The sequence below is a fragment of the Podarcis bocagei genome (assembly GCF_964188305.1).
Source record: "Podarcis bocagei genome assembly, chromosome: 15".
NCBI lineage: Eukaryota > Metazoa > Chordata > Lepidosauria > Squamata > Lacertidae > Podarcis > Podarcis bocagei.
Window position 1 is genome coordinate 29,388,328 of NC_138141.1, and position 23,749 is coordinate 29,412,076.

The following is a 23,749-nucleotide window of genomic DNA, read 5'->3' on the forward strand; positions in this document are numbered from 1 at the left end:
AGAAAACTCTATTGTGAAATAAGTTGTCATGTAAACAAACATTTCTCCTCTGCGCTCCATTTATTTATTTAGTTTCCTGCCACTCGCCCAGAGTTGCAATCATGTAAGTAAATTATGAGTAAGCTGCAGGTCTACTGTATGTCAACACTTATATGTTAGTCATGACTGAAACTGCACATGCCTATCAATACAAAGCTAGGCATCTGACAGAGGGAAAAGATTTAAAATGCATTACATGGCTAATCCTGTTCTTCTGTCAGGTGCTGACCTCAACGTTGACAGACGTGTAGCTTCAGTCATGATTGACACATGCTGTGTGGAATTATAAGGACACAGTTTCTGTGTGTGGTGTAAATTCTCTGGCTCAAGAACAAAATGTGTTTCATGGTGAGAGAATTCACACCATGCTTGGGAACAGGTACATTACAACATGCTCATTCTCTGTGCTGGGCGCACAGTTCAGCACCCTGAAATCTCTGCTGTATATGTGTTTAGAGTAAACTTCTAGTCCTTAGCCCTGGAGCCAGACCTGAGTTGGTGGAATTTGCAATGGCCATGGGATGGGACATCAGTTCCTTGCATTGCTGGTTAAGCCTCAACTAGCAGAAGCAAATAACTTGGGGGAGGGGGGGGGGATTTTGTTTTGTTTTGTTTTTGTTTTAATTATTTATTTTATCCTTTTATCCTGTATTTTTATCTTGTGAACTGCCCTGAGTTCTCCAGATGAAGGGTGGTATATAAATTAAATAAAGAAATAAATAATGAAATAAGTTAAATTGCTTAATTAGAATAACTTACAGTAGGTATAAAATTTATTTTTTTTCTGGTACAAAATGTTAACATACCCACAGCCTTGGTTAACAGTTGACCTGTTCATATTTAGCTATTTATGGCCCTCTTTCCCTTTAAATCAATCACTAGATTTTCACCCACCCACCCACTTAGAGCAAAGGCTAGAACAAAGTAATACTTTGAATCCTCTTCTTGTTTCTCCTGTGACTTTGCTCCTAACCAGACTATCAGCTTAAATCCCTGCAGTTGCACATGTTCTAGTTTTTGACCTTAGCATAACATTTTCCTCACAGCAGGGGGGTAAAATCACCCGTTAACAGGAAAAGCAACCAATATGCTGGCTGTGAGCTGGAAATGTGGGTCATTCTGCATGTGGAAAGATTTTCTTTCCTAGGCTACTAATCCTGTGTTAGCAATCCGACTGCCATCAGGAGTCCAAACCAGGGACGGACACGTTTTAAATGCCTTTTTAATCAATAGTGGTATGGTGTAGGTGACTTAATTCTTCTGTGAACTCTTATGAAATTGTCACTGGATCCTAAAAGTGGATTGAAAAGGCATGCTTGTCCCCATGTGCTTCATGGAGCTTTTAGTTGCTGTATGTTTTTGAAAGATGTGTGAATACATTCTCACAGGAACTTAACCCCTGAGAATGCCCAAAGGGGAGACATATTCTACCACTACTCTGACACAACAGCCACCCTGTCCTGCATCCATCTATCCCAGAGAATGGAGAGGTGGGAGGAAAATGTGGCTCCAAAAATCAGAGAAGAGCAACAGTGGCAGCCACACTCCCAGCACCCATGGCAACACACCAGTGCCCGCCCGCCCTAGTCAATGTGGTGTTGCTGTAAAAATGACATGGCATGAAGTTGTGGAAATTACATGGCCAGAAATGGGAGGCCCCAGTCCACCCATGCTAACAAGAAGGCATCATCACAGCCCACACACAACCTGCCAGTTACAACGATTCCACAACACCTTCCACAGTGTAAGATACTGTGGCACAGACAGGAAGAGACCAGCAGCCAGGAGCTCTAGGCAGATGTCATACATTTCTCACAAAGTACTATGTGTGTGTGAAGGAAGGAGGGGGCATATAGCACCCAAACATCTCCCTTGGGACAACGGATCATGACCCATTATGGGAAGAAAACCCACCATTGGCCCATATCTGCCAATCCCTTGTAGCAAAGAAACAGCAGATGTAGCAAAATTAGAGCCTTATTGAATAGCAACAGGGATGGAGTGAGTTCTGGAAGTAAAATAGACACATGTATGGGCTTGTGCAAACTGTGGGAGGCAGTGGAAGATAGAAGTGCCTGGCGTGTTCTGGTCCATGGGGTCACGAAGAGTCGGACACGACTAAACAACAATTGGGCTTGTCAGGGTTTCTGTCCCTTTGACCATCAAATAGTGGGCAGCAAGAGCAGCAGATGGATTTGCCCCTCTAGGCTGCACACCCATGCTATGCCCACGGACATCAACTGTTAGATATGGAGCTTGACAGGAGTGGTAACCCCACAGAAGAACATTTGTGGGGTGTTTTGGTCACTGCTACTGGCCAGAAGGTGGGCCTCCCTTGTGGTGTGCACACAACTGTGCAGAGCAAAAGGGAGGGAGGGAGAATCAGTTGTCAGAAGTTGGAACTCATCTTCCCTGGATGTAGGAGGACAGTAGGTGTGAGGAAGGGAGAGAGAAGAATGATTCCTGCTACTTGAGTGCTCTGCCAATGATTGGGGCTAAACCTCCCCGCGCCATCCTGGAGTGGGGAAGAAATTGCAGTGACTAATGAGATGTTTAGACCTTCCTGCGTAGGACTGTGGTGGAACTTGTATCCCCTTTGCCCCGCTCTGTGCACCCTGGCTGTGATTCAGTAAGGGAAAAGCGCTCATGCATGTTTGACCAGAAGTGGCAGAGGTTGAAGTGGAATTCCTGGCTTTGATCGGCAGAGAACTTATCTGCATGTGGGGAAGACTGCTCCCAGCTGATGGTGGAGAAGGTTTAAGTACAGTTGAGGCAAGACACAGATTTGGGGGAAGAAATATGGGAGACACTTTGTAGCCGGATTTCCTCCTCCCTTCACTGACCTGCATAGAGTACTCTGCTGTTGCCTCCCTATTGTAGGAATGTTGCCAGGTCATCTTTACAACATGTCATCTTCATGACCTCATTGCAACATCACCATGTTAGATGAGTGGTCAGAAGTGTCTGGAGACCTGAAGCAGGCTACCTGTGAGGGTTTTATGAAGAGCAGTGTCAGCAAAATGCTATTTCCATGTGTGTTTAGCTGGCAGGCTGTTTTGTGCACTGGTTCCTTCCTCAGAGACCTCTTGTATGTTCTTAGGTACATGATGTGAGGCCAGAGTGTTTCAGCCTGATGCCATGTACCCTTTTGTCTGAGTTATAGCTCCCTTGTTGCGGAGTTATATCCAAGTGTTGGTGTGCTGTGGTTGGCTGCAGACTAATGGCTAATCCAGTTCTTGGTCATGGCAACATGGGGCGGGGCGGTTGGGGCAAGAGATGGGAGGCAGTGCCTTTTGTTCCTTTTTAATTTTTCTGTTAAATTGAAAGGGAGAATTTTCCTTACACAAGCTTTGTGTTTGATAGCGTTCCACTGTGTTTGGGACCTGAGGGTACATAGGACTTCAACTTAAGTCTACTCCTCCTTTGTCCTGTCCAATCTCATTTTGGATGCTACACCAGCAGGGTCATGGTAGTGCAACAGCTGCACAGGTGTATTTTGCATGACACCAACATACCATGTTCTGCCAGTGTAGTGGGGCTTCTCGGAGCCAACATGGTTCCATCAGCTATTGTTGGATTCCCATCAGCCCAAGTCAGCCAGGGGTGATCGGAGACAGAGCTCAACAATATCTGGAGGGCATTGCATTGGCTACGCCTACTGCAGTCCCTCAGCTAGTGTATCTTGAGTACTGGATTGCACCCTTACTGTATTTGCTATTATTAGAAGCCTATATCTACTGCGTTTTAGGATATATTACCTATAGAGGCTATTATGAGTTTGGATATTACTTTTCAGACTGAAATATAAAACTACTCTAGTTGTTTTGGCTTAGTCCTTGGTATCTTCCCTTTTATGTATCTCAGGGTGGGGAAAACTTAAGCTCCAGCCCACCACCATTAGTAGAGTCACTTTCTCCTGGTTGGCAACCTAGGAGTACCAGGCAATCATCCTCTGCTCCCCTTGAAAAGAGACACAGCAGCCAAATCTGAGAAGCACAAATACCAAGACACCTAACTGGAACTGATTTTTTTTTGGGGGGGAGGGGAGAGAGAGGGAGAGAGAGATGCTTTCAAGCTTTTCTGAAGTGATGGTAGGAGTATCTCACTGTTTCTTTCCTTTTAATCTTTGTCAGGTTCATAAAATACCTAGGCAAAAGGTAATGTTTGTAGTCAGCCAGCTAGCACAAAAATGTTGTTGATTAGCACCTTGACTGCAGCCAAGGTCTGATGTACTTGGGACCCAGTGTGATGGGTTGCTGTAAATCCCTGCTGTAAAACATAACAGCATTTGACAAAACAAAAAAAAAAGCTGCAGTGTGTGTTTTGAACTCGGGTAAGTTTCGGAGTGATACTTTCATTGTAATAACCTTCAGCATATTTTTCTTTTCATCTGTTCTGTATTAAATTATTGTTTCATAGTATTGTCATAATGCATATATGTTGAAATGCTGTATTATAGTGGCCTGTCATATAAGTATCATTGCTTTGGAATTGTCGGCACCCAACAGTTTTGGATCCCCAGTTAGTTGCCTAATATTGGAGAGTCCTGGCAGGTATACATTATCTTGCCACTTGAAATAAAGAAACCATGGCTATTTCCTCACAAGAGTATTTTACTCTGCTGTGCTTTGATTGTCACCAACCTCTCTTTTCTTTTCTTTTCTTTTCTGTTCTGTTAACGAGATGGTAGACTTGCCCCTTTCTTAAGGCCTGATAGCCAGTACTACTGCTTTATAGCTTCCTGAGACTGAAAAGGCTGGAGATAAAGGAAGTCCTTTTGCAACTGGCTTCATGTTGTGGCTTTTATTTGAAGAGAATGTCTCTAGAGAATTGCTTGCAAACAAAAGCAATTTAGTAAGAGTGAGCAGGCATCTTTTGTAAGACACTGCTTAGCTTTTCCTTTTTAGCTCAAAGAAGAAGTTAAAATGGAACAGCTTTGCCCTGTTCACCGATTGAAATCAATGCTAAGTTTATTCACCTTTTGGCATAGGGCCATTTCCTTCTCATCAAGGGGTAATTGCTACGTGTATGAATCTCAATTGCATTGTCTCTAATTCAATGGAACTTGGAAAACACAACTAAGAACTTGTACCCCCTTTTACATTAAAGGTCAAGAAGAGCATCACAGTCTATACAGTGGGAGAGACTTGGGAGTTTTATGCTTCTTTCTTTCTTTTTTGACATTTGCTATTTGTCTGGCCATATGAACATGGAGTTTGTATTGGCTAATAGGTTGTAGAAACATTTGTGGAATCATTTAATGCTTCTCAAGGTCGTAATCAATAAACTGGAGTCATTAACTACTGGTGTAATAGCAGCTGCAATTATGTACTCCTATTTCCTGGTCACTCGGTGTATTTTGTTTTGGATAACATTCTTCCATTCACTACTGTCACTACTGGCTGATGGTAATTTAGATGCCCATGGTTGTACCAACAGTGCAATAACTGTTGCCCAAATTAGTGTTGTATTTATTCAAAAATTGAATTCCATTATTTCATGTTCAGTATTTGAACCTTTCATTACCAAAAGAAGCCAAACGAGTCTATCAATAAACTTAATAAAACAAATACAATAAAATCAAACATGAAACAATATTAAAAATTGTCCATAAATAAAAATGCTGTTAATAACTGATAAAAAGGATTAAAAATAACTATTCGGTTAATAAGCATAATACAAAATTCACACTTTCTCTGCATTAGAAATATTTCAGTAAGCAAGAAAATAATAAAATGCATGACACATACTTGAGTCAACAGTGCAATATGCCAAGAATATTAGGGTCACTGTTAAAGCAAACACTACCATCCCAGAATGAATAGGAACCCAAAGGGGACTGTTGTGAAACACTTAACCAGTGTCTGAAAAGGCCAAAAAGTCAAATTTTTAGACATTCTGAATACTCAGACTCTACAAGGTCCAAGGTGACCAAACTCTCAGAACTGAATATGCCTCTCTCTCACTTGGAGGTCTAAACGGAGCACTTGTGAAAGGCTAGATGGCAACTTGTCAGGGATATTGTAGCAGGGATTCCTACATTCCTGAGGGTTGAACTAGATGACCCTTGGGGTCCCTTCTAACTCTGAAATTCTGTGATGGCATCATTCTGTAACAGTACAAGAAGCTGAGAGCAAGTATGCCTCTTAAAGAAAATTCTTCTCCATAGGTTATAACAGAACCTTGGGAGGTGTTATTGGTTTTGTGATTTTATTCATTTTCCCCTATTAATGTGCCTTTTGTTATGCTAATTTGGGGCCCTGGCTAGATGTTGTGCTCCTACCTCCAGTCTCAAGCTTAGAGTTCTTACTTAGCTGATGTGACATCCTGCTTAGCAACATTTAAATCATGTATAAAGAAAACATGTATAAAACATGTGTAAAGGCAGACTAACACTTGGCAGTGACTAGACTGGCCAGAGAGCTGTGCTATGGCAGGGCACAGGGTGCAGGAGTGAGTTTCCTTCCTCTCTGAAATGCTTGTTCCCTTTTCTCACCTGTCAGGGTCCCACCACTGATCTGTTCATAAGCAATTGACATGAAAGGATTAGCCCTGCAAGCATGGCATGAAATGAAACCATAAGGAAACACATGGGCTGTATTACCCATTTTTATGGAGATTTCCTTCCTTTCCTCTTCTCCCCACTAGACTGAAAGCTACGAAATGCCAAGCACAAGCAGACTGCTGAGATGGGGAGAGCATAACAATTAAAACTATTGTCCTACTATATCTTAACTCTGTCTTCCATTACAGATTTTGATTTCCTTGAATCACTTATATAAGGGAGGAGGGAGGAGGCTGTTGCAGAAACTGATCAGATATGTGCATGGTAGTAATGGGGGTTGATTTTGAATAGAATGAACTGTGGTTCAGTGAAATAATGTATTATACATCTTCCTTCCTCTCTATCTGGCCACAAAATGAGATTTCCCCTTCAATTTTACAGTGTCAAAAAAACACGGCAAGCTTATTACTTTCCTGCGCACATTCATGAAGTCTCGGCCAACAAAACAGAAACTGAAGCAACGTGGGATCTTAAAAGAGAGGGTATTTGGCTGCGACCTTGGAGAACATCTTCTCAACTCTGGTCATGATGGTAAGTAAGAAGAATGTTATGCTTTGGCTCAAGAGTGTCCTACAATGCAAATTCTAAAAGAACAATTTGGATCTGACCAGCATTACTTTTCTTTGAGTCGTTACAATGCTCCACCTATAGCATCTACCTCTTCATTCTTCTTAAGAAAGTGCAGTCCAAGATTTCCATGCAGTTGAGACATAATATTTGTCCTGCCTTGGCACCCAGCACTTCTGTAATATCACAGTTTGATGTGTTACATAGAGTGTGTGAGAGTGAATTTATTATTTTGACATCAGTCAGAGATTATTCACAGAAGCAGGTTGTCCTCATGGTGATGATTTAAGAAAGAATCAGGCCAATCATTTTCCCCAGGAGTTAAGGGCATCTGAACGGTAGCCAAGGATAAAATGTCGTCTCCCTGATGCATTGTTATTGCTGTTTTAATTTTTCAAGAAAAATATTTGGAATAAATAATAATCTGGGCAACTGAATGACATCACACATCAAAGTCCATCTTGTTATATCTTCCAACTTTTGCTTAGGAGGTGATGGCAAAGGGGCAAAAATCTGAGTTTGCTGTAGCTGTACTTTGACATTTGAATGGATAAGAAGACTAGAGCCACAGACAGCTAGAATTAAAGGCTCCACAGGGACCAAAAGGTTATCTGATCCAAATTGCTGTACTGTGGCAGAATCCTTCCTTCCCGGAGCAGAGTTTGAGAAGAAGCATGTGCAGTTCTTCACTCAGCAACTTGCCTTGGGATAACTGTTGATTATCCCAGGCGGGTAAACACATAATTCATTGCACCTCTCTTATAAATCCAGGAGCATATTGAAGTACTATAGTCTATAATGAAATTGATATGTCTCAGTTCTGCCTGAGACTGGGCAATCTGTTAATAATCCACATTTGGTCTGTTAACAGTCCAAACATTTTCAAAACATTTGAGTGTGTACTGCTGTAATTATACTGACTTCAGCATGCAGAGAAAGGTTCAGGAGAAGAAGCATTGTTTATTGCTGCTTCTTGGGTGTTTTCTGCAGTGTCTTGATGGTGCTTCTGTTCTTTATGGCTTCTTCTTTTCAGAAGCTAAGCACTTCAGTGTAAAATCACCCAGTTAAAGATTACATAATCCATTGAAACATGTGCTTTGCCTCATTCCTGAGTATTAATAATATTTGTGTCAATACTTATACAATTAGCATGTTACATTGCTGCTTGGTGATCTCATACCCCTGGGAGCTTTGCAGTGTATTTGCAGTTCCTTGGGCTTTTCTTGTAACTCATTACCTGCTTGCATTTCAGTTTGTGTTTCAAGTGCTTAATTGGATGAAGACCTACACCATGACAGGCACTAAAATTTGCCAAGATATTTTTTGCTGAACCTTAAATGGCAGGGCACAGTTTGTAGCATTGCATAAATTTTGCGCTTTGTTTTTTCCCTTGACACTGTGTCAGAATCCAGGACATGAGTCATATGTTTCCAAAAGTTTCTGTTGGAAAGATGATAGTTCACATGTATCAAATTGATTTGGGTGGGCATGGGTGCAATGTTGTAATGTCAGCATTGATTATATAACATCAGGAAATCCTAGCAACTCTAGGAGAAAGCATGCACAGACCGGCAATGTTCTAGGATTGGTAGTGAGACTGGATGATCCTAGGAGCAAATGAAATTCAGCATGACAAATGTGCTTGTCTGAAAGCGCCCTTGTGAATTATTACTTGAATTTTGGAGCTTCATTTGTAGAGGAAGAAAATGAGTCAATTCAGAACTCTGTAAAAGTGAGAGGGAACTGGATTTTAGGACACCATGGGCAGAATTTCAGGCCAGGCTATTGCTTATTCTGAGAGAGCTCCTGTATATTACTCTCATATACCCTGTTCGTAACAGTTATTTTCACTTTAATGGATTATTGAAGACTTGAATACTGTAGTAAGAAGGATTGCTGAGATTATCTTCTAAACTGCACCATGTTGGCTTGGTAGCTGCCTCTCTGTCATTCTGTGTAATGCCATGTAAATGGAGATTTGGCTGCCCAAACTATTTAGGTAGCTATAGCCAAACAGAAAGACGCAGCTCCACTTTTCCTTTCTACCCACTCAGCACGTAGCAAAGTATCGTAACGAATAATTGTGGAGTTAAAAGTACGACCTAGATCAAGATAGGCAGTCAATGGATTGGATTCAAATGCTGTCCAGATTGCCCAAAACATCACCATCACAGAGCAAACAGCTTAAAGTAACTGAGGCAACATGTTTGGATGTGGCTGTTTGGGGAGACAGGCCGCTCTGGGAGAGGTCATGTCAAAAGTGCAGCGTCTTCACATAAGCACAGGTTCATTGCAGTATAGCATGACATGCCACTGGCTGGGAAACTCAGGCTGTAACATATCAAATGTGGGTGGAATCTACAAGGGTGCCATGTGGCACAGTCTTCATGTAATTTTGTCTCAGGCTGGAAATTATGTAGGGAGAACAAGAACTTCAGTAGACTTGGGTTATTAAATACCAGCTTTGCTTTCCATCCTAACAACTTGGTGATTAAGCTGTGCATTAGTTGTTTCCTTGAATCATATTGATCAATATTTATTTGAAGTAGTTGCAGTATTTTGGTTTCTTTAGCTTTGAACATCATTTCCCTACCCTGTGCTGAATAAACACCTGGAAACAAACCAAGACTCCTTGAGGAGTAGCGGTTCATCATTCACCTGGGGTTACCAATTTGTTCTGCTTTGCTGCCACCTGCCATGCTTGGTGGTTTTCTAGTGTGCAACCTCTGTCAGCATATTGTAGCCCCTGACTAGGTTGGGGTCTCTTTACTTTCCTCTTGTTGGTAGCTGGTGTTGGCAGCAGCTCACCTCAGAATTACTGCTTCCATTGGCCTAGTTAAACAGCTCTTTGCCCAAAAGAAACTGGTGAGAATCTTTTAGCATCACCTACAAATGGAAAGCAGCTTCATTGTTTACTGCTTTGTGTTGCGATAATAATTCTGTATTGCATCATCTCTGTGCATGTTCATTGGCTCCCATTGGGAATTAGATGTGGTGTTTTCTTTTCTATTCTGAAATTGATAGGAATTGTTTATATATGTTTTTAGTAAGCACAGTGGACAAAACGCTTGACAGGAAACTCTTGTTCTTTTACTTTAAACATTTACCTGCTTATGCCCCTTTCCCCCTATTTATGTAAAACAACTGCAAAAACAGCTTCACAGCATATGGAAAAGTGTGTTGTTAATGACCCAGAAGAAAACTATTAATTGGGTAATTCTTTATTCTGTGAAAGGAAGGCATTATGTGGTTCAAAGCCCATATGCATGCAGTTGTGATAAGGTAAATTTAAGCAATGCATTAGGAAGATTTAAGCAATGTTAAAGGCTTGTCTTCAAAAGATATACAGTCTGTATTTACAAAGCATTCCAGTCTTTGAATGGATTTTACTTATACTAATATTATTTCTGTTACAATTTAGAAGCCTTAAACATACATGGCATAGTGGTAATTCACTGAGTCATTTTGGATTTTACAAACTCATTTCAGCCATTATGGCATGGAATCCATAATGTTGCTCTTGCCAGTGATTGTTATAGCTATCTAGACCATTATTCTTTTAAAACAGTGTGCATTTTTATTCTAAAAGGGGTGGGCCAATCTCTATTAAGCAATAAACCTCTTAGATTTTGGTCTGGTAGAAACTGAAGCAGCAGCATGGAGTAAGGTCTAGATCAGGTTAAAGATGATCTAAAACCATTTGAAATCACTTGAATGGTAATGTGCCCATTTTTAAGTGTCCTAGATTTTGGTAAACTGAAGCCATCATTCTCATGGTGTTAATAACTATGCCGGGCGACTGCCCTAAAACTGCTTTTATTGCCTTCAAAATTCTTACCTAATTTACTATTAAATTAATCTGACAGATTTCAGTCCAGCTCTAGTTGTTGTATATTTACTTGTACCCTGAGTTTTAATTCTTTTTGGCTCTTTCCTGAGCCTGAATACAGGAACCAGCATTCCAAACTTTTTTTTTTTAATGCAGCGAAGAGCTATGATGTCCAAATTCTTAAATTTTGTCCTAAAGTATATGTTCATTATAGCATTGGGTTTTCTTGAGATGCTACTGCTTTGGGAATGCTTTTTACTACTGCTTATTGTGAAGTTCATTACAGCGAATGAATACGAATCAATACTCATAAGACAACAGCATAGATAGTGTCATCTACACTAGGATGGCAGGATGTTCATGAAACACCAGCTGGAGGTGACATTTTGGAACAGCATAGAATTTAAACATAACATTCCCTGAAGATGACACAGGCAGCTTTATTCACATAAGCACTTTTAATATCAAGTTTCTGAAATTAAGCCGGTTAAGTCTGGGAACTAATAGAAAGAATAGGATGATATTTCATTGTAAACATAAAAAATGCAATACCTGAGTGATAAAATAGAAGTGGCTGTGATATTCATCAGCTTTGTGTGAAAATACAGGTTAAGTACAGAGCACAGTCCAAATAAAGTTGACTATTTTAAGTACTTTTACTCAAGAGCAGCATTTCTGGCTATCCACACTTCTGCCTTTTCTTTTCTTTTCTTTCTTTCTTTTTTTTACATGGACTTAGATTCAAAATGTATTACTACACTTTGCTTTACAGTGATTGTTCCAGTTTTCTAGTGATGATTTAACTTTATGCTGGTGCATGGAATTCAGCTGAGTGGCAGCATTTCAGTATGGCATGGTCCATTAACTGGCCAAATGGTCCTGCCTTGGACATTGTGAAAATGACACTGTTTCAACAGAACTTGGTGGGCAGCCTTGGTCTCCCAGGCTGAACAAATAATTCTTATTCCAGCAATAGACTGAGAACCCCTGGACTCTTAAAATGCAAGAAGCATATCAGTCTCAAAAACAGAGGAGGGAATCTGATCTGAGTAAACTGAAATATTCAGTGTGAGCAGCTAGTTTGCTATTTGGAACATGTTCTTAGGCATCAGCTGTGCAGTTAAAATTATTTATTTCATAAAATTTGTGAACTGATTGTGAAGAACCTAAAATAAAAAAACCTCAAAGCCATTTACAGAAAGATAAAGCAAGAAAAAAATGCAAGAAATACTTTAAAACATACAAAAAGATAAAATACTAAAACAGAATAAAATTCACACCAGCTTTCTAAGCATCTGGATAGGCTTGTCTAAACAAGAATGTTTTCAGCAAGTGCCAAAAAGAGTACAGGGAAGGCTCCTGCTTGATATCAATAGGCAGGGAGTTCCAAAATGTAGTTGCTGCTACATTAAACAATGGATTTCTTACAAATGCGGAATGGGTATTATGTGGCACCTGTAGTAGTGTCAGCTCCACTGATCAGAGCAGTGAAGTGGGCACATGCGGGGTAAGGCGATCATGTAGATAAAGTGGTTCTAAGTTGTTAAAGGCTTTATAAACTAATAGTAAGTAACACCTTGAACTTGTAGCAGTAGCAGTCAGTGCAGCTCTCTGAGCATAGGTGTGATAGCTGACAAGGCCTCACTCCTTTCAACAATGATGCTGCGGCATTCTGCACAAACTGCAGCTTCTGGATCAAGCACAAGTGAAGCCCCCCAAACAGTGATTGCAGTATCTAATAGAAGCTTATTATCCCCTTGGGTTGACCTTCAGGAAATAGACATGGCCGTGGGTCAACTGGGTTGTTCACATCTCCATTGCAAGCTCAGTGCATTGGGCCAAACCTAGTGGAGCTGTAGCTGGGTTGTGGCAATCCCTTTCACTTGTGCTTGCAAAGCAGTGGAGCTGTCGGGTGAAGTAAAAAGTGACCTGTCACCACAATTTCAGCTTTTTCAGACCAGGGAACAACTGAACTGAACGTTTTATTGGAAAGTGGCAAGCCACATGGCCCACTTACGATTGTTCATTGCCTTCCTGGTGTTTCCTCCTTTGGCCAGAGCTTGGAGGGTGCCACACAGTCCTTATCCACACCTGACGCTATTTACATCCAGGGCCCAGGGCCCATTTCACGCTCAAGTCCCACAATGTGGTGAAATGAAGCAAATCTCTGAAACCTCCAGGGATATTTTTGACGCTTAGACATTACATTCCTGTTGCAGTTTAATGGAGAGGACTGTTGTCTCCTTAATTCTTCTTTATTCCTTAATTTTCACTTCTATTTCTAGAAATAGGAACAGTCATTTTGGCATCAGAAAGAAAACACAAACGGATTGCTTTATCTCTCTGCAGGAGATGTTTGTGGTGCTCAGCATCCCACAGGCTCACCATGTTTTAATTTATCAAGGTATCTGCAGACAGGGATGTATCTGGGAAACACTGATGGCATGTTGCCTAGAAACCGAAGAACTGAAAATAGTAATCCAGGCCTCTCTCTGGCTTGATTTGAGCTCTGTTAATTGCACTTCCATGTATTTCTGTGTATGTAACAAAAATGCTTATGCTTTGTAATCAGTTTGAAGACTACAGATGTCATTCTGTCAGCATCAGGCTATCAGCATAGTGATCTAATTTAGACTTTCTGTTACCTGGGTATCATGATAAGACCAGGATAAGATCATGACATGACATGACATCTGGCAGCTCTCCCCCATTTATTGGAATGTAAAAGGAAACACAAAACAACAGATTAAAAGTGATCATGCTTTTGCCCTTCCTTTGTCTTACATCTTTGCCATCTTAATCTGCTGGAAGGCTTCCATGTTCTCTACATGCCATTTAAAATCAAGGATATTGTATTGTGTTTTTGAGTTCTGAAAGTCACCTTAAGGGTTGTGCTGAAGAGGAATAAGCCCCATTAATAAGCAAATAGATTAAAATGGGGTCTTTTGGAAAGTTTGGTTGGACTAGATGACCCCGTGGTCCCTTCCAACTCCACAGTTGTATGATTGCAATCAAGAGCATGAATTTTGGGGGGAAGTGTTGAATTAAATTGTTGCACCAGAGGAAGCCAGCACAATATTTTCCATTATTGCAATAGGACTCCCCCCCCCCTACATTCCCCAACTCTTTACAGAGGGTCGGCAGAACTCCCAGAACAGCAAGCGGGAGAGGGAGTGGAAAGGGGAGATCAGTAAACCAGGAAGCAGAAATTGTTGCACTTATGGAACAATCTCTTAGCGCTTCATTGAATACAACCCTCAGTCTCATACTTTGTTGGTTTGGACACATGGCCCATTTGGAAGTTTCATGTAGACAAAAAATACTTCCCTATACAGTCGTATCTTGGTTGTCAAATGCCCTGGAACTTGGACGTTTTGGCTCCCGAACACTGCAAACCCAGAAGTGATTGTTTCAGTTTGCGAAAGTTCTTTTGGAACCCGAACGTCCAACGGTGCTTCCACATCTTCTGATTGGCTGCAGGAGCTTCCTCAGCTAATCAGAAGCCACGATTTGGTTTCCGAATGTTTTGGAAGTCAAATGGATTTCTGGAATGGATTCCATTTGACTTCCAAGGTACGATTATAGTTAACTGAACAAGGAAGCCTCTTGCAAAGGTGCCTTATCCTTCGGTACAAAGCAAAGGATGTATGATAGATACCTCATTTGGGAGCTCACTGGGTCAGACAAACTTAGATGGAGAGATCAGCGCATTACACTGGTACCTTGGGTTACAAACACTTCGGGTTACAAACACTTCAGGTTACAAACTCCAAATAGAAAACAAGTAAAGTAGGGAGACTTAAATGAACAAAAGCTTACTTAGTCATAAGCATCAGTGAAGCATATTTGTGGATATCTTAATTTTTGTTAGGGAGCCCAGTACAACCCAGTTAAAACATGATTGGGATAAACCTGTTTTGAAGAATTTTGGAATTGGCCATTTCTGGCACAGCTGAATGTTGACAAGGTCCTCTTATCCATTGTGACAATTAAACTAAAGAATTAGCTGTCAACTAGTGGTACCTGGAGGGCAAATGAGGCTGTTGTATCCATTGTCAGTTCAATGTTAATTCCCATTCTTGCATGGCGAATGAGCCAGTGAATTGAACATATTGCAGTGACTGCACCCCATCACCCTGTCCCCTTTCTGTTTTCTGCTTTGGTTTGATGTTAAATGTCACAGTAGGGTGCTCCTGAAATTTAATTATGACAAATACAGCACTACCACACTGTTTGTTTATAAGGCTAGGAAACCCTGGGGGGCAAGAGGCCTGGACGCCTGCTGAGGTCGTTCTCTGTGACAAGGTGCTTCAATTAGGCAGCGCAGGCAGGTGTTCTTGGCAGTGCCAGGGACGGGGGGGGGGGGGGACTTGTGCTATGCATGGCTTCATTTTTTGTACAGTGCCTCAGCCTCCTGTTAAAGGAGAATTATAGGAGCTAAACAGAAAAGGGAAAGTGTTGATTATTCTTTGTATTTGTGTTCAATCCTTTAAATTCAGCTCCTAATATGTTGGTCAATCTTATAACTCCAAACTGTTTCCTATCCTATCCTGTCTCTGTTTTATGTCAGACCTTACTATGGTCTATTACTTGGGTTATAGTGTGAATCCAGCAGGAATTGAAGATATGAGAACCTTAAATTCAAAGTGTTGGAGACAAGGACTGGATTTAGAAATTAGAAAGGAGATGTTATAGTTTAGAAGTATTATGAAAAGCAAGGTTTATACTGTAGAACTAAAAATAATTTTGGCAGTTTTTTCCGTGATATTGCCCCAACTTCTATGAATCCCTTAATAATAAGCAGACTTCCCTGGGAATGGCATGGGGGGGGGGGGAGTTGAGTGTCTGTGGAGTGGTCATTTTTTAACCAAAACAACACATGCTTAAAAGATGCTGATGTTTTGCCTGGAGAATCTGATTTCATCCTACATGGCGGATAGGGATATAGAGCAGGAAACCGATTGTGTAGAATAGCCGGCAGGGTTGGTATATTGGATGGAATGTTAATGTGTGTCTAATAGTACCTGTCTTGCAATTGATCCTAATCTATGTTCTAGTTTTTCAGTTACAGATTAACTTCACATACTGTTTTGCAATTTGTTGTTGTGATTTACCTTGTTTTTTCCATTCTGTTGCAGACATACAAGTCTATAAAGTTAAAGTTAAACTAAATTTAAGGTGGAATTTGCTGTTAGTGTTTATTAGTCAGCAGTAGGGTAGACTTGTATGATAGAGCTCCCCTCCTTTGAACCAAAAACCTTTGGCCCAATCTGGTCAATGCCATTGAAAAATTGTGATTTGAAGGATCAATCCAGTTAAAAATGGCAGATCAGGAAACATAGCATGGTAGCTTGGGGTTGGTGCCAAGGGTACAAACATTTTGGCTGACCTTTGTGGTCATCATGAAACTGCCGCTCTTCCAAAGGGTGAGGTGCAGTTCCTGACCTCACACTGTGCCTCCCAAATGCACCAAAAGGGTACAACATGGCAGGTGTGGTGGGCATCATTGTGGTGGCCTGAGTGGCAGAAAATTCTCTAAAGGTGCACATCTGTTGCATGTACTTGCAAGTTCCTCCCATCAAGCAACATCACCTGTGCAGGATATTGGGCTTCCTGACACAATTGTGTCTCAGGCACAAGAAACTTCCAACACTGAACGTAGAACAGATAACCCAAGCAAATGAACCCAGCCATAGAGTCAATATGTCAAATGTCATGTGTACATATGCAGCATTTAAAAAAATATTTGCTCATTTAACAAATGGGAATCTCTGAACCTGAATCCTATCCAAAGGGCTATTACTAAATCCACCATATTGAACCCCAAACAAATGGAAGGCAGATACCTCAAAGCAAGCCAAATCATAGACTTGCAATTCAAGTTAAACACATGCATCTAGCCAGCACTGCTGCCACAAGCAGTCCACCAGTCACAACTGCCCCAAGTTACAAAACTTCAGGATTTGGAGGGAGTGGGTAGTCCAGTTGGTTCTGTGGTAGTAACTTAGCTGAGCCTGTCCTACTGCTGCCTTCAGTGCTGGAGGCATGAGAAAGCATACAGTTGAAGCTGGCTGGCTTGGTGACAGCTGCTTTAGACTTTGTGCAAACAGGAACCACATGAATTCATTATCTGAAGCCACACATTGCAGTGATTTGGGTTTCAGTCTTGTCTTAACAGAAAACAGAAGCACCCCCTGAACTAGCTGTACTTAAAAGATATTTAAGAAATCTCTTACCTGTGTAGTTTCTCGAAGGGCTTCTTTCTATGTGTGTAGCCAGGAAGAATCTGGGAAGGTGATGCTAAGAGCATCTAATGGTCAACCAACACTGTTGCTTTTTGCTTTTAAGTCCCTCAGGTTCTCAAGAGTTGCACTGAATTCATTGAAAAGCATGGCATTGTGGATGGAATATACCGTCTATCTGGGATTGCATCGAATATCCAGAAACTACGGTATGAATGTTTTTTTGTGTTGTGATTTCAACTGCTAATGTCAGTTTTGGGGTTTGCTGCTGAATGCCATTGAGAATTTATTTCTGGTTTGCTCCTAAAACACTTAATTTTTGACGTATTGTGTATTTTTCCATGAATCCAAAAGTATCATTGGCTGGGACAGAAACCAGTTGTGTTGCTCTGAGGCCACAATCTATTATTTCAGAATACAGAATGACTGTGGGATAACAAGTAATTTGCAGTTTATTTATGGCTCTTGTGGATGCAGGCTTCAGAAACAGCAGTTGCCTCTTCTCTGATCCCAGTTGTCTGACTCACCATATTAGCTCCTGTGTGTCTAAACCTAGCTAATTTGAAACAGCAATTTCCAGACATGTTATGCAGCATGGAGCAAGCACTGCCATCTGCGGCCCTCTGTAGATGGCTTTTGTTTTGTTTTTTTATGGCTCTCTCATCAAGACAGGCCATTGCAGAAGAATTTTCCTCATGTGATTCTTGGCTCTGTGGCTTGCACAGAATCTGCATACAGTGATTTGGATCTGCAGGGCCATGGTGGCCCTGGGTGGCCCATCATGTTCACAATTTTTCTTTCTAGGTCTTCAGACTGAAAGGAAATGCTATTTTCATTCTGACAGATGGGGAGCTCTACCTAGCCAGAAATCTGTTGCATATAATAATTGGAATTGCTTGAATTTTGGCTGCATGAACGTTGAGTATATATCATGAAATCAATTTCATGGAGTGTTCCAGATTACAGGCAGTTTGATTGTTGAGCACGCTTAGTGGTTTTATAGCCAACTAAAATGGCTCCCAAGAAGCTATTTCAACTAGCAAAAATGTGAACCTGTAGGACCACAGATTTTTGTGGCTTGAGGTTTGAGGCATTTGTTTCTTCCTGTAAACAAAGTCCTTTTCATCTTTTGAGTATATATTATCCTCTTTTCTCTCTCTTTATTTCCCTTTGTCTCCAGGCATGAGTTTGACTCTGAGCAAATCCCTGACTTGACAAAAGATGTATACATTCAGGATATACATTGTGTGGGCTCGCTCTGTAAGCTCTATTTCCGAGAACTCCCAAATCCTCTGCTCACCTATCAGCTCTATGAGAAATTTTCAGTAAGTGCAAGACGGGACTCCTATTTTTACTGCCTGGGCAGCATTAGTGGGAGTCACACTTCAAAAATATCTCCCCTTTTCATTGCATTTAACAGTAGCTAAATTAAACTCCCATCTAAAGAACTGGCACGCTTCCTGTATATAATTGTTACATGAGTATTCATTCACAGTTCTTCCGGTGCAACTCATGACCTTATCTTTTGCGCTTGATGTGCCCCCGGAAACAGGATCTGGGGGGAAAGCCTCAAGGATATCTAGAATTTCCAACGATATAGGTCAATATCTTTCAACCTCAAAGGGAAGCATGCTCAGTTGTCAGAGCAGTGCAGTGCACCAGATGAACTTCGATTGAAGAGACCAGGGTTCAAATCCCCTACCAAATGATGTAGCTCAGTGGGTGACCTTGGGCTAATCAGTCTCTGTTGCAGTACTGTTGTGAGGGTTAAAATAGGGAACAACTGCACATACGCTTCCCTAACCAGTAGCAGTCCGGGTGGAATTCCAAAGCAATAAATAATATCGTTGCATTCTAATGTAGGAGCAATACCTGCCTTGCAACGCCATGCTTGCTACATTGGATACTGAAAGTGTCCGTTCATTCTCAGCCTCATTGAACTGTGACTTCCATGCTGATTGCCATACTAGCAGGACAGCGTTCTGAAGCCACCCAGATAGGTGGCACCTTGCAGCAAATGCATGGCATTGAGGTTTGTTGCTTTTGTTCCTTTCTAGGATGCTGTGTCTGCTGCTACAGATGAAGAACGATTAGTCAAAATCCATGATGTCATCCAGCAGTTGCCCCCACCTCACTACAGGTTTGCATCATCAGCTCTTTCTCAATGCACATTCTTTTTTTAAGTTCTCATACCCTGCTGGGTGCCTTTGATTGTGCAACACTATGCCCCCTTTTCCATGCAGTTTTGGCAACACACCTCTGCCTCTCCCGGGACACAGAGACAGACCAAGACTATTCACGCTAATCTAAATTCACATTGTATTATGTGTGGGGGCCTGAGTTGATGTCTTCCTTTCGAAAGTGCTTTGCACATTCAATGTACAATTATATAATCATTCTTAAAAGGAAGGTTGACATTTTCTGTTCGCTTTCCAATTTATACCCCCTAAGATGGCTGGCATATTGAAGCAGCATTATTCTTGCATCTATCAAATTAAATGGTTGGGTGCATGCTGAAGGATTTGTATCTGCATAAAGTTGACTTCGACTTTAATTAGATCTGTAACAAGACAAACAACATATATTCTGCATAATTGTAGCTGACATTATGAAAAGCATGCTGTGAGAGGGGGCGAAGAATGGGGGCCGTAATAGCAGAACTGTCTCATTTTGTTAAGGAAAGGAGAGGTCATTAGATCTGCAAGGTATTTTAATGGAGGCAGGAAGGAGGCCCTGTAGAAACAAGAAAATCCAGGGTGTGAAATGGAAAGAAATTGCAAGAAATGTAGGTATGGCATCTTGCTTTTTAGGCAAAATTCTGCAAATTTGATTGCCAGTTAAGGTGAACTATATAAAATGCTAATGTAAGCATAAATATGCCTGACTATAGCTGGGACAGCAGATGTGCTCAGCTGCCAGCAGGGAACGAGGACAGCTCACTGAGTAGAGCTTCAGTGCAACCCACATTAAGGGCAGTAGGGAATGCTGGCAAAAATGAGTCAGGAAAGTGGTTGGGAAGCCTGCAAAACCTTTCAAGGCTTTCTCTGGCGAGGCTTACAGCACTTGGCTGCTTTTAGCATCTGTGGACATGCAGGGTCTGTGGTGGTGGCGGTGGAGATACAGTAAAACAGAAATCATTCCTTGGTAACTTGGAGAAGGCACCAGGCCATTTCTGTGTTCCATACGAGAAGCTGGTTCCTCCTTTGTTATACAATGTACACGTCTTAATGTGAACAGGAGAAGATTCAAGTTTTCCCTAGGGTGTCTGTGGTTTTCTTGGGAGGTCTTGGCATGCTAAAACCCCCTTAGAATGAACTGAGGATTGTTGTTGCTGTGGCTCATTACGGGCCGCTGGCCTCCTTGCTCTGCTCCTAATAACCTCATAGACCAAGATAGCACAGAATTACCCTCCTCCACCACTACACATAGCATTGTATTTTATAGGAAACCTATAATCAATAACATGCCTAAGTTCCCCCCTTGCATGGCCAGGTTTGAGCCTTCAGTGTATGTGCTGTAACCTGGGGTGTACTCGTTTTATTCTGAAATCGGATCATCAAGACACCCTGTGGCTGTGTGTGGTTGTATCCCTGGACCCTCTACCACATTATTCTTCAACAGACTATAGACCTTCAAATTCCCAGTTAAACATTTCTGTTAATTATGATCCAAGCACAGAAGAAGAACCTGGTTGTCAGTATTCCTTTCTCAACACTTTAGCTGGATGAATATTGCAAACACTCCCTCTAGTGGCCACCAGAGAATGATGAAGCTTCCGTAAAATTTCCCTGAAGCCTGGTTGATGGAATAAATTAACAACCTTTCTGCCACAATGCAGTGAGGTGCGGAGCAGATGAGCATGGCTTTGGGGAAGTGGTCTCACCAGCCATACTGGGACCTCTGGCAGGCCCAATAAGGCTTGTGGGTCAATGGACTTTTCAGAATATTGGGCCTTGTTCAGGGCACATTTTTATAGCACTTCAGTTTGCTGCTAAACAAATCCATATCAATGCCATTCTTTTTTTCTGTTTTGCAAAGTGTAGGACAATAACCTGAGGTGGTAAAGGTAAAGGTAAAGGTACCCCTGCCCGTACGGGCCAGTCTTGCCAGACTCTAGGGTTGTGCGCCCATCTCACTCAAGAGGCCGGGGGCCAGCGCTGTCCGAAGACACTTCCGGGTCACGTGGCCAGCGTGACATTGCTGCTCTGGCGAACCAGAGCCGCACACGGAAACGCCGTTTACCTTCCCGCTTGTAAGCGGTCCCTATTTATCTACTTGCACCCGGGGGTGCTTTCGAACTGCTAGGTTGGCAGGCGCTGGGACCGAACGACGGGAGCGCACCCCGCCGCAGGGATTCGAACCGCCGACCTTTCGATCGGCAAGCCCTAGGCGCTGAGGCTTTTACCCACAGCGCCACCTGCGTCCCTCAGGGGTGGTACCTCAGGTTAAGTACTTAATTCGTTCCGGAGGTCCGTTCTTAACCTGAAACTGTTCTTAACCTGAAGCACCATTTAGGTAATGGGGCCTCCTGCTGCTGCTGCTCCGCCGGAGCACAATTTCTGTTCTCATCCTGAAGCAAAGTTCTTAACCCGAGGTACTATTTCTGGGTTAGCAGAGTCTGTAACCTGAAGCGTATGTAACCCGAGGTACCACTGTACTAACTTGTGTGATACTCTTGCTTTCACCACTAACAGCTCTCCTTCATTTTCCAGGACTCTGGAGTTCCTAATGAGGCATTTGGCTCACCTCGCTGATTACTGTGCCATCACCAACATGCACACAAAGAACTTAGCGATTGTCTGGGCACCAAATCTGCTGAGGTACCTTTTTTTATTTGATTGAAGATGAGGTATCTTAGCCAGGATAGCCTTATGTTTCGTTTACACTCAGCATCCAGGACCTGCTGAGCTGAACGATGGTGGTGGAGGGGGCTTTGGTCTTCTTGATTTTGATGGAACCTTGCATGTTCAACATTGGACCTTTTTGTACACATGAAACAAAGCAGTGGGTGAAGAAGAATCTGGAGTCCTCATACACAGAGATGTCCCTGGGACTCTGGGGAGCATGGCTAAGCTGGACAGGGAGACATGTGCCCTCAGCCCAGTTAGATGCATTGTGCAGGAAATGTCAGGTGATTGGAGAGAAGAGAAGATTGCTAGCGCAACCCAGGAAACTGAGGGGGCAAAGAGAGAATGACTTCCCATACTACTCCTTGTTCCCCCAAGGATGAGGAACAAGAATTTGCCAGCAAAGCTGCCTCCTAGCCAGTGATCATGTCAGCTGGCCCTCCAGCCAGTTGGGCAGCTAATCAGATTCACTTGCATCCTGTAAGGCAGGGCTGAATAGGATATTTTTTTAAGCTCATTGAATGCTCCAACCTGTGAGCAACATCAATAAAAGGTACTTGCCTGCGTTTACCTTGCAAGACTTGGATTTCCCTCTTGGTTTGCACTGTCTTGAGGGATGGCTTGCCAGCCTCCATTACAATACGTATTGCTGAGAGCTGGTTCAGCATGTAGGCTCAGGCATGCAGCTTACACCTTTTAAAATATATATGGAAGCAAGCCCTCCTCAGGTGAACTATGCAGCCCTCCTTTGCAAGGGACAGATTGTGCAAGTGGGGAACACTGTATTCACGTAGGAGTTTACATAGATTCATAGACTCATAGAGTTGGAAGGGACCCTGAGGATCATTTAGTCCAACCCCCTGCAATGCAGGAATATGCAGTTGTCCCATATAGGGATCAAACCTGCAACCTTGGCATTATCAGCACCACACTCTAACGAACTAAGCTTTTAATACATCACCCTCTCACATAGCATCAACATGCAGTAGGAGAGGGTGTGCAAGCCAGAGGCCCTAGGCTCTGCAGCAATGTGTGCACAGTGCGGCTGCTTTTTAGACTTTTACAGTTTGTCTTTCCATCATTGGAAATACCCTCTTTTTCCAGTCTTTTATTGCAAGGATAAGTTTGCTTCCCTGTTAGTAGCTGGAGAATTCATGAATCCATTAGCATCTTTCCATTCTCACCTAGACAAATAACTTTCTCCACCTGCAGTGCTTAAAGTTTTTTGCAGAGCAGTTTGGGCACTGTATGAACATTGCTAATTAGAGCAAAGGAGTTCAGAAAGAACCAGGACAGCAGTTTCAAAGAAAGTAGCCTTCTTTGTGAATGGGAGTCACCAAACAATGTTTGTCCTTGTGCAAGAAGGAGAGAAGCCTGTTGTGTTGTACATCAAGTTATTCTGCTGATCCAGAGTTCCCCCTGCTTGGTTGTTGCTAACATCTCATCTCTCATGTTTTTCCTTAGATCAAAGCAGATAGAATCTGCTTGCTTCAGTGGAACGGCTGCTTTTATGGAGGTGCGAATTCAGTCAGTGGTTGTGGAATTCATTCTCAATCATGTGGATGTCCTTTTTAGCTCCAAACTAAGCTCTGTGATTCGAGAAAGTGCAGGTATGTTTCCCCAGGGAAGAGACAGCAGGTTAAAATTCAAAGAGTTCCAA

At 42.1% G+C, this 23,749-nt stretch overlaps 1 protein-coding gene and 1 long non-coding RNA gene across 8 annotated transcripts in view; one reads left to right on the forward strand and one right to left on the reverse strand.

Moving 5' to 3' along the window:
• Positions 1-21,938, reverse strand: part of LOC308574686 — a 306,109-nt gene extending 284,171 nt beyond the window's left edge. Inside the window, exon 1 of the long non-coding RNA XR_014002535.1 lies at positions 21,751-21,938. This is a non-coding gene — a long non-coding RNA (uncharacterized lncRNA). The remainder of the gene's footprint in view (positions 1-21,750) is intronic.
• The window catches only part of ARHGAP32 (Rho GTPase activating protein 32), a 212,137-nt gene that overhangs the window by 173,462 nt on the left and 14,926 nt on the right, over positions 1-23,749 (forward strand). For all 7 annotated transcript variants that reach the window (XM_081172433.1, XM_081172436.1, XM_081172434.1 and 4 more), the window contains 6 exons: positions 6,986-7,135; positions 17,349-17,451; positions 18,423-18,567; positions 19,300-19,382; positions 21,955-22,062; positions 23,554-23,699. In XM_081172433.1, the coding sequence (XP_081028559.1) occupies positions 6,986-7,135; positions 17,349-17,451; positions 18,423-18,567; positions 19,300-19,382; positions 21,955-22,062; positions 23,554-23,699 (735 nt within the window). The remainder of the gene's footprint in view (positions 1-6,985; positions 7,136-17,348; positions 17,452-18,422; positions 18,568-19,299; positions 19,383-21,954; positions 22,063-23,553; positions 23,700-23,749) is intronic.